Genomic DNA, 12,038 nt, shown 5'->3' on the forward strand with positions numbered 1-12,038 from the left:
TATATGCATGCCGTTGCATGCCTTCATGATAAAACCCCACTGCAACAGTGCTGTCTCTGAACAGTCGCTTATAAAATAAAAAAAAAGGCCCCAAAAGCATACAGGCTGCAACAAAAACATGTACACACAATTATACACACACACACACTTGTACAGGCACTCATTATTACTCGGATATAATAAACATAGGCCTATATATAAGGCAGAGCTCAACAAAAAGTGCAGTATCTCCCTGTACCAATCACCTTTAAATAATCTGACTGACATTAAATGCCATTTGGCTGCTTTGGGTTACCATAAATCACTGTTTCTGCAATATAAAATTTAACAATCTTTAACAAAAAAGTGAACAGATCTTACGGTGTTGGAAAAAGAATTGTCCAGTGATGCTTGAGAAGGCTGCACTGGACAATTATTTTTTTAGCCATCTGAATTAGATGGCTTAACCTGAGACAAAGGTCCTCCCTTGGGAGCCATGTAAATACACTTCAGGTATCAAAGTGTTTTATGAAGTTTCAAATCATCATATGCCATATGTGTGTGCTGAAATCACTAGGAAGGCCAAGAGGTACTTATATGTAGTAGGGAAACGTGCCAGGCAATGTATGATCCAGCCCATATCACAGGAGTATTTGTATATAGGTTACAGCATAACACATACATATTAAATAGAGTTGAAAACCTCTGCAAGCAAGGCTCAGACAATCTGCTCCTAGCATGGTGTACACAGGGAACAAAGAGTCTGTGCTTAGTAGGTTGAAGGGGGCGAGGGAGGCACATGTCAGCTCCAGCGCTCCTGTCTACACAGGAAAAGCAGAGCAGGAAGATTGTAGGGATCCCGCAGGGTTGAGTGAGGCATCGGATCTTTTTCAAGCTTCTTTAAGCAGAGGGATATCTGGGGAGGAAAGATGAAGAGAAACCATCAAAAAAAAATCCAAAGACATTCCCCAAACACATCACTGATTTTCACACAGTTCCGAAATGCAAAACCTGTTTCCCAGAACATCTTGTCTTTACATTTGCTTAATATTGTGTGGTGTCAGTAAACCTAATCTTGCACACTGACTACTTTGAAAAAATAAGTTAATAAGGCAAATCTGGTAGAATTCTGTAGGAAGGATGTAAACCATAACCAAAGTCAAAAGCAAAATGTAGTACAATGCATGTCAAAAGATAAAAACACGTGGCATTAACATAACACTTTATTAAACTTACACTTTAGTAAAAAACAAGATACAAGAGCACTCACAAAAATCCATAAAGGAAAGACTTGTGACTTGACCAGGGGAAATCTTTCCAAATGTGTCAGCTCAAAACTCTTTCCAGTGCCCCTGAACCTGGAAGCTCTGAGCTGACAATCCTGTCCCTCTCCCATCCACAGGAAGATATAAAATGCTGGAGAGAATGTTCAGCATTCAGCTGTCTTAATAGCTATGGATAGTTAAAACATTACTACAGGCTGTGATGAATGCATTTCTATGGGTGTCTCAGTGCAATTGCACAAAGGGTTTTTTTCCTCTAATGTACTAGGCTGTGTGCCCATCAGTTCTGTACTGTTTTACAGAGTTGTGGGCTGCCAGAAAGGGTTGGAAAAGCTATAATGTATCTGTGATCCACCTAGAGAATATACCAAGGTTTAAAAAAGGTTGCAAAAATGCAACTGTAATCCACCTACAAACCTGCTATACAGCCTTGCATAAGCTGTCCTTTCTTTTTTTTTTTTTTTTTACTGACAGGTTCACCTAAAAATACAACTTATGCACTTGCAATCCATATTTATCAGGTCATCCAATCTATTTGAATCCATCTGAAACAAAAAAAGCTTCAATGTGACCGGACACATTTCTAGACAAAGGAGGAAAAGTTCAGAATTGTATTCTGTTTAAAACAGCACTAAATTCATAAATGAAAAAAAAAAGTGAGCATGAAGTTTTTTTTATTGTAGAAGGAACAGGCATAAAATAAACATACTTGTTTGTCCACAGTTCTTTAAGTACAATAACCTCTTGTTGTTTTAATAACTTCATCCAGTTATTCCCAGCAACCAGGTATGCAGATATTGTACATTGAGCCGCACATGTGCTGATAAGTGTACTTTACTAAAAAGACTGCAAACAGGCAGGTAATTACACCTGTACTTCTGCAATAAACAATCTGCCTGCTATAGTTCAGTTTTAAAACAAAGAGCAGAATGTGACTATTGCTTGCACAAGAATAGTAAACATAAGTAACACATCTATAGAAATTCTACTTACCATCTGTATATTCCTCAGAGGAGAGTGACAGAAGACTCTGCACATCGCTGCTTTCAGAGTCCGCTCCCTCCCTTCCCAGTGTCCTGCTGTGTGCGCCAGACACCCACTGGGAAGAAGTCTGATGGACTAGTACAGTCTCTGATCGCTGTGAGCTGCCAGCTGTGTATTGTGAATTAGGAGCCATAGCTGGGCCACTGGCGTGAGTATTCTGCACAGATTGTCCCGGGTTGCTAGAGCTGGGTACTTCCTGTTGTATATCCTGCTCTTCTCCTGGTCCTTCAGACAACACAATTTGTACACGAGAACTGGCAGATGGGATACAGTTTCCTGCACTGCCATAAACAGCTTCTTCATACGAAGGAAGGGCTACCTGCACCCCATCAACCATAATGGAAACTTGTTCCCCTGGAACATGAGTTTCACGTCTGTAACAGATCATACAAGAAAAACAATTGGATGTCATTGGTTCGAGTGCCCCTATTACAGGAAAACATAACTTTTGTTAAAAAATAAAAGTGTATATATTAAGCAAGGAATTGGTACTAGAAGATAAAATAGGCTCTACTTGCTGGCCCCGGCTTCCGAATGTGCTAAGTACTTGTCAGTCTCTGAATACTATACAGCAGGCAGGGGTAATTGTGCAGTTCAGGAAACTCGAAGCGGCATCAAAACTCCAGTCAGGTGAGAAAAATGTGAAATCCTACATCAGTATTTCCAAAACAGGATGAGGTAAGTAAGCTAAACAATTGACATTTATATAGCAGATTTGTGGCTGTTAGTTGCCCAAGCTGAGGCTAACCCGAGCCTAAATTGTACACACACACGCTCACTATAATCATTGGCTTCTCCTTTTTGCCTGCCAATTGCTCTGTTCACCATGTATAATAAGTAATATGACCTTTCATAGCATTGGAGAAACAACTGAACAATTATACAAGACCAAATATACATGCAAACATGTCACGTGAATGTTCCTTTTACATTCTGATATTTCACAGCTTTAAACATATTGCCAGTCTGGGTAGACGTGTGACATTCATAGTCATAGACAGTTGGGTTTAAATTGTTGTCTTACTCTAAAATGGGCAGGTCAGGACATTGTTCTCAATCATTTGGTAGTTGATATTAAAGAAAAATGTAACTAAAAATGATACTCTAGTGAAAAGCATTGTGTTAATACACCTACCATCTAACAAATCACTGAAGTGAAAACATTCCTTCCAATACATTTTGTTTCCACTCCTTTTTACAAGACAATAAAGTTCCCACTATCACAGCTGGAGTCTTCAATCATTTGTTTATTGTACAGCATGAAGAATCCATTAGGGACTAACGACACCACCATCTGCCCTGTAAGGGACACAACAAATGGCTGCAAATGGAGATTGCAGTTAGAAGAAGTCCAACAGGTATAAGCTTGCATATGTTTTCTGAGATCCAAGGCGGTCAAAGGGGTTACTGGGATCATTTTAGTCATCACAAGGAACTGTAAGCTTAGTTTTGTGCTTACCATTTAAGCCAAGTCAGGTTCACCTTATGTTTTGTGTTAACTAACTAGATACAACTAGCAGCCTGTTACATAAAAGCAACTCATGCATGGATACTCCTATATACAGAAACACTAATATATTATATATATATATATATATATATATATATACACATATATATATCAACTTCTTAACAATTTAGGAATACACACACATATAGGCCCCCTATCAGTATATATTGTGTGGAAACAGGGAATACGATTATCCAAAACAAAAACAAAAAAAAATGGTGTGGAGCCTAATCTTTCAAGCAAAAACAAGCACTCAAAGGTAGGCATCCTTTTATAAAATCCAGGGCCGTGCATGGATCCCTGCTATAGCTGGTAGGCTAATTTAAAGGAAACAACACACACTGCTACCACCTGACTGTACATAATGTATTTTAAATAATCAAATATGCTCTACCATGAAAATAAAAATTCCTAATACTACTATGCCTTTTCCAATCACCAATTCCTAAATGCCCAAACTGTTTTGAAATGATGAGATGAGGCACCTGCACTCCCCTAATAGGTACTAAATAATAAATGAGACTGATAAAGTGAAAGTTGGCAGATAATATGTACCTCTCTCATCTATATAGTTTGGTTTTTCTGGTTTTACAGAAACCAATAATTAAGTTGTAATAAATAAATGAGCGTCTAGCAAAAAAAAATTGTAGTATCTGTTTATACCTGCCTGAGGTGAAACTGAACCTGTTGAGACATTAACGTGCTTTCTTACGTGAAGGTTTAAGAAAATTCAAGATAGAGAAAATGATGTACAAAAAAGTTTAGCATACCACTTACCTGCTGTGGTGGAAGGACTTGATTTTGGGTTGTAGCAGAACAAATAAGACAATTAAGAGTAATATCAGGGCCACAGAACTAGCTGTAGAGGCCACAATGGAGAGTGTGGGGACCCCAAGGCTGGTATTTCTATTGGTTTCTAGAAAAAAATGAAAAAGACATAGAAATAAGAAAGGTTCTTCAATATCAAGGGCAAGTCAGTGATACCACACTTTCTGTACTAGTGACAAAAGTTTACAAGACTGTAAAAGTTTTACAAGGCAGAATAAAAAGTGCAAATGGTTCTAATTCTTTATACTTGTTTGGATTACAAATACACTTTTGAATGTCAGTCAGACAGTCTCATAAAAAAATTATTGCAATTTGTAAAGAATGCCTGCCATGGCAAACATCACCTGACTATTGATGCTTATAACTCCTATAACTATGGCATCCCATAGAATAAAATGTAAAAGCACGCACCTTGACTTAGTCTACAGCTCACTCCCATAGCTGGGTTCCAAGCACCATTCTTGCACGTTAGGAACTTGTAGTCTCCTTTCAGCATGTACCCTTCGGCACAGAAATACTCTATGACACTACCAGATGTAAAAGACTTTTCACAGTGTGGAGGGTGACAGATGAATCCACCATTCTCTGGTTCCGGGGGTGGTGGACACACTAAAAGGGAGACAAAGAACGTAGATATTACCATTTTTACTTCGTCAACATTTCTGCTTCATGCATTTCATTTTTTTCTTTTAATAGAAGACACATTATTACAATAAATATTTTGTAGAAAACAAAGTCTATCAACAAATTTTTTAGAAGGAATAAATAATAAAAAAATGCAGCAAGAAAACAAGAGAAACCAGGAAAACACTACACACTAATGCCATGTTAGTGGTCTCACAAAATGTGTTCTCCCAATGTGTTTAAAATAACAGACAAGGCAAAATCTGTTTAACGTCTGCAGCTTTGCCACCTGCTGTCATTTTTTTCCCCTGACTTACTTGATGCAAAAAAACATCACGTGTGGTTAATTTCCCTCCCTTACTGGTGGTACAATAACAATTCCTCCAATTCCCCGAGACGCCCATTACTGCCCTCCAGCAAAAACGGTCTGATGATTGCAAATGATGATTAAAAATTGTGCATTTCTCCAACAAAAGACCATGTGTCACTCATCTAAGGTCAACCCTGTACTAAAAGGCTCCAGAAATCTACATGACACAAGAAAATGAAACCAATGCATATTAAGGATGACCCCCTACAGAAAGTTCAAACATCGGGGGCCCATCTTCTAGCCTGCATATTGTATCCTTTGTTTCACAACAGCCAATATTATTATTATTATGTAAGCTACGTGTTGCCACAGACATGGCCCATGCAGGTTTTCTAGAAAGTATAAATTCAGATCAGAATAGAGCCAATTTTACTTTAATTTTGCCCTCTCCATAAATGTTCTGCAGTAGCAATAATTACCCTCTATTGGATTAGTGTGAGGTGGCAGCAATAAACACCCCACTGGCATGCAGGGGCAGTTTTTGTGTCCTTGACCTACACAATTCCAGTGTTGATGTACTGTAGGTCAATGTGTTCCCAGCATTTGGAACCCCGCTGTCTCTCTGCATTGGGCACAGTCTGGTTTGGGCCTCAAGGCCTGCAAATAAAAACTCTATGGGTTGCAAGTTTGAGACTATTGGGGGGGGGGGGGGGGGGGGGAGGATATTAGAGCAAAGAATAAACCAGCAATGCAATGTAATCCTAAAATCACTTATTTGTAGTTTTTCAGTCCACTTGCCTTGATCCCACCTTCCCACGTAAAGTGGTTCGGATTTTTACAATTATTTCCATTATTTCTGCAGTCTATAAAAATGTTGTTGGCTCTCATTGTATTATTTTTTGACAATTAGGTGATTTGTGACATTTATAAACTAGCGACTCCTGGTGTTTTTTGTTTGTATACAATGTCACCTATAATTAATCACTCAGCCCAAACTGAAATTTACCCACTTGTAGGTTGTGAGTTACACAATGTCAGGTTCATCAGATAGAAATAAAATGTTTTGGATTTAGATATACTTGGATCATGAAGGTAATTAAAATACAACTACAAGTAGGAGGATTTCAGAGTACAATGTTCTTTTTTTTGGCTGAATAGTTTACTTGCTTGTCGTTTTATAATTTAAAACTATTTTTATTGTTTTTCATACACAGATTTGCAGATTATTCCTTAAGTGGTCAACTGCATAAAGCAATCTGATTAGTACAGCATGATTATAGAATAAGTGCACTTTAATAAAAACACATCTTATTCCCCATCCCTACCCACTTCCAAGAAGGTCCAGCTCCGGTCAAAATGGGGCCAAGACAAGATAGCCTGGGAAAGATGTCACCCAGAACTGGAAGACACAAAGAACCGGGATCACAAGAGACAACGATGGAAACAGCAAGACCCAACAGGGTGTTTTAAACTTTTCACATTTAATGGAAAAAAAAAATTGTGGTCAATCTTCATTTTTTGGATTGCACATTATTTCCCCATTCTTTTACTTAGACAAGGAATGAAGAAACAATTTCCTGACTGACAGCAAAAAAAAAACTGAGAGGTTCCAACTCTTTCACACAAAACTAAGCAAACATTTTTTTGTTAGAAATAGGTTTCATTTCAGCCCAAATTTTAGTCTGTAAAAAAAAAAAACCTGACTAAATGGACCATTTTGCTTCCTCTTGCTTTGTACTTTACTGATGCACATTCAAACCAGGCCAAAAAAGCCATAAACTTAGAGACTGACAAATTGTATCAATCCACCTACTGTCTAGCAACACTCTATAAAAAACAGTTGTGATGCCTGATCGATTTCCTTTCTTTTAACATTAAATATTGTCTCAAAGAAGGAAATGGTTTAATCACAAGAAGCAACATTTATCACAGTTGCGATTGCAAAACCTCTTCACAAGATTGTATCAGTGAGTAGGCCAAGCAGATGAAGTGTAACAGAACAAAAGCAATGAGCAAGTCCAGGCAGGAAGATTGCAACAAATCTTTTATGTCTCACACAGCAGATGCTCTGTTCCCTGAGGACCCCATATTTACAGGAACTGTCCACGTGGCTTGAACAGCTGAGAACACACTGTGATCTCTACTAGAAGCTGCACAGACTTCTGAGCAGGGACATTTATGTGGTTCCAGCAGCTGAGGCAGAACATCAATAACTGCAGGAAACCACACACATATGAAAACAAACAGATGAGGGGGAAGGGTGCTTGAGGGGAACAAGAATATCATCACTTACACACAAATGATGCAGAGAAAAGGGAAGTAGGGGGTGTGCGGGAAAGGGACTTTTTATAGTGTTATACCAGAAATAATGCAATCGGATAAAAATGCATTCTGCAATTCAATTGCCTTCTTTCCACAAGTCTTTGGATTTTTTTTTTTAAAATGAGAATCCAACTTTTTTTGAACAGCATTCTCTGGAAAACAAAGCAGAAATTGTGGGACGGGTAAGGATACTTCTAGGTGACGAATAGGCACATCTGCTAGAAGGAAAAGAACACTCAGCAACTTGTGGGCTAAACTGAGAAAATCAAATCTACTAGGGTGCCATGTTAAATCTACTAAAGGGCTGAACATAGTAAAAGGTTAAAGACTCTGTCATTATAAACCAGGAGTAGGCAAACTCCGGCCTTTAGGCCAGATACAGACTAGCCAGTGGTCTGTTCCAGCCTACCGCCCCCCTGGTTGACCCGGCCTAATGCTGGCTGGCAGGGGTCGGCAACCCATGACTCCGGAGCCGCATGTGCCTCTTGGGCCTCCTTGTTATGCCTCTCTTCCCTTTTTACCACAGGTGGCATTAGGGGACAATCCCTCTCTTCTGTATGCATTGCGGAGGAGAGGGATTTCCCTTCAGGGGCGTTCCTGGTGGGGGCGGAGCCATCAGCACAGGACTCGAGAGAGCCAAAAAAGTTTGCTGACCCCTGTTCTAAATAATGCTCATTGCCTGCCTATAATGCAGGCAATGATTCAGTCATACACCTGAAAGCATGCAGATATAACTGTGTGACAAGCTGAACACCTGAGCATACCAATTCTGGGTCAGTGATTCAGAAGATAGTAAAGGCAAAAGTACACTGACCAGGAAAGCAGTATTAAAAGGAGAAAAAAAAAGCAGGTCCAAAATGGTAGCGCACCTAACTTCAATGAATGGTCTGCTTAAAGAATTAAGGTTTTCAGGCTTCGGCATTGGTGCAGAAATACTTTCATGTGCTCTGGGTACTCTTTTCAGGTGTGGGGAACGGTGTCCTGAAAATTCACTTATTACCAAACCCCAAGGGGAGGATCCTAGTTTACTTTAAATGTTGTTGGGGAGATTTCTGCCTTGTTTTTTTTATCTGGTGTCTACACAAAAAGTGTGGGGAATCTCTATACATCATTGCTAAGGACAGCAATAACAATCTATAGAAAAGAATGCAAAGGGAGCAAAGTGGTGATGAGTCCTGATACAGTTCATTATTTAATGTAAGGTTGTCCAACACATTTCCAAGGTCCCAAGGAAGCCCTTCATCAAGGATTAATGGACTTACACAAAAGGGAATCTAGATGATAGGGGATGAGTATTTTGACTATTTTTGTCAAGGATTCTAATACTCCCACGACCGACCCCCCCCCCCCCCCAAAAAAAAAAAAAAACACAACAAAAACAGAAAAAAGACTGTGCCTGGTAAAATGTCTGTTTTATTCCTGGTAACCACACAAAACTAGAGAGGAAGTCTCACCAGTGACAAAAGCAACAGCGAAGCCTAAAACAAAGCTTTACGCCATATAGAACTTTGTACTAAAGGACAACAATGTGTCAATGTGAGAATTTAAAGTTGTCACAATATTAAAACAGAGCATTTCTTGGCCCATAATATAATGATATCAAAGCAGTAAAGTCATTTCTGAACTACACCTTTACATTACCTATTCAATTAACAAGAATACTCAGACTAAAATCCAACAAACTTAATGTCCTAAAACACTGAGTGATAGCTCAGCATTTTGTAGGTTTTATTGGAGTATAAAGTACAACACTGCAGCTTTTACACATTTCAATCTACATGAACTGTTTATCCATTGCTTCCATTAACATTATGGTGAATAAGTTAGATATTAACCCACAAAACTATAAAAAGGTCAATAGTTTGACCAACCTGGAGTGGGGATTTTGCCTTTATAATTTTATCTTACGGAAGACATTAAATTTGACATAATTTTATAATATTTAAAATACACAATCAGTGGCCAACAGGAAATTATATTAACAAAAAGAATAAGCGCAAAGACAATTTCATTCATTGGCGAGCCTGTGTGTCTTATTATTAGAAACTGTCTCCAGGAACAAGGAACATATGCTCTGCTAACAGATACACGTTTACGTCATGCTACAGCACATGGAGCTTCACATGCGGCTGCCAGTGGATCATGTTGTTAGTTGGACAGTCACCAAATAGTTCTACCTCACAGTAACAGATTGGTGTGTGGGTGACTGTTATTCCAGTATAATAAATCATATACATATCGATCTATATATACATATACACACACACATTATATGAATGCAAGCTTTCTGTACATCCATCCAGTGTATTTCCAGCCTTTTTTCAAAAAAATCAAAAAGCCTCAAACATGCCTACTAATTATTGAGAAAAAGCCAAGTAGTTTAATTAAGGCAGAACCAAACTGCTTTATATTCTGTGTTCTGTGTATATTCTGCTCCATTACATCATGGGCACCACCATCTTCTTCCTTTTTCTCTTCCTTGTTCTGATCTTTGGCCAGCTGATCTTTGGCTGGGATGATGTAATTCCCTCACGGCACACAGAAGTTCATCAAGTCCCAGCACCAACACACACACACACACAAGTGAGCTGGGGTGTGTTAGGTATAACGGCAACAAACTTTCTTTTGACGTTTGACAGTAGAGATCATTCAGGTAAAAATGCTTACTGCAAAAGGGACATTGCTTTTCCTTTTCTGCAATAAAAGTCCTGCCTGATGCCAAAATTTAAAGTGAAACCTTAGTTCCTGTTTAAAATATCACACAAACACAAAAAGTAAAGGCAAGTGGTGGCAAATCAACGTTAAAAACCGCAACTTTAATTTTAAAAGAATTTCTCCAGTCTTCCTGCGCTCTGTAGAACCGAACTGTTCTGTGTATTAACTTGTCAAAAAAGCCTTTCTCCACCCAATATAAAATATAAATCAGTAAACTGTTCTTTCTACACAGGAGATAACGCAAATGTGTTAGGAAAAACAGGTTAGTATCAGACTTCTTACAGTGCTTCAGGAATGTAGTGCAGCCTCATGTGACTTTATGCTAAGCAGCAACAAATTCTCCCTTGAGAAATATATATTGTATGTTAAGTATTGTCACCCCAACACAAGAGGAGTGTTAGCAGCACAACCAACAGGTGAAAATAAAAGAAGAAAGCCACTAGATTATCTAAGCACTGGTAAACTGCAATATATTAGATGTTTGTCTTTGGGTTTGAATATACTTTAAAACTCCACAACACTTTACTTTTAGAGAAGACTCAGAACATCTATAAGGTTTCCACTGGGGTGGATTTCCGAGCACTTCCCTCTCCTTATTTTGGCAGTCTAGTGAACAAAGTCCTTTTGCATTATATCTAAAACGTAGGAGAAAAAAAAAAAAACTTGGGGTATGTTTTTGTTTTAATGATATAGGGCAACTGCAAGCAGGTGCAGAGCTGTAGGGTTTATACATCCCTAACAGGGACTACTTTATTTGCAATATACTAATTATGACTTTTCTATATTGACTGAAAGCATGCAACATACAAGCCATGTTATTACAGTGGCTATTGTTTTGTAAACTAACAGGTTCAGTCAATTAGAGAGGCCCTTTTATGCCCACACCCTGCACATGGTTATTGGGGGCTGATAGGCTGGGATTCAATGTGAAAATATCATCCTTTATTGTGCCGCTGCTGCATTACAAGTCTGTCAGTTTATCTGCAGGCTGGCCAGCCCTGAAAACACAACAATGCTGCAAGACTGGATGAAAAGGTCCGACAGGACGATTCACCCTTTTGGGACATGGATTGTGAACTCCTGGACTAAAATGTATAGCCAAGGTTATATCATTGCAAAGTTTTGGTAACATTTGTCATTTTTAGCAAGCTGCTATATATTATTTATACTATATGAAAGAAAATAGATTTAATATATGGGCTCTATTTATCCAACATTCCCTTTAAAGATTTGCTGATGGGAATAAATTATTCCCATTGAAACACATGGGCTTGGAGGACTCCCACACAAGGGAATGTTTGAGGGAACATTTTATGAATAGAGTCCTATGTATGTCACTGCATAATAACTGCTCACTGGACTTTAACCTAAAAGAAGTTTATTATATTTATTATTTTTATCGGTTAAATTGGAAATGTTTTGC

At 38.5% G+C, this 12,038-nt stretch overlaps 1 protein-coding gene across 1 annotated transcript in view; it reads right to left on the reverse strand.

The window, feature by feature from the left end:
* Positions 1 to 154: 154 nt before the first annotated feature.
* SUSD6 (sushi domain containing 6) overlaps positions 155 to 12,038 on the reverse strand; it is a gene marked incomplete at its 5' end in the record, with an annotated part of 30,585 nt that continues 18,701 nt past the window's right edge. Inside the window, 4 exons of the mRNA XM_072427633.1 lie at positions 155 to 895; positions 2,256 to 2,680; positions 4,594 to 4,732; positions 5,056 to 5,253. Coding sequence (XP_072283734.1) covers positions 870 to 895; positions 2,256 to 2,680; positions 4,594 to 4,732; positions 5,056 to 5,253 — 788 coding nt within the window. The remainder of the gene's footprint in view (positions 896 to 2,255; positions 2,681 to 4,593; positions 4,733 to 5,055; positions 5,254 to 12,038) is intronic.

Source organism: Pyxicephalus adspersus, chromosome 12 (assembly GCF_032062135.1).
Source record: "Pyxicephalus adspersus chromosome 12, UCB_Pads_2.0, whole genome shotgun sequence".
NCBI lineage: Eukaryota > Metazoa > Chordata > Amphibia > Anura > Pyxicephalidae > Pyxicephalus > Pyxicephalus adspersus.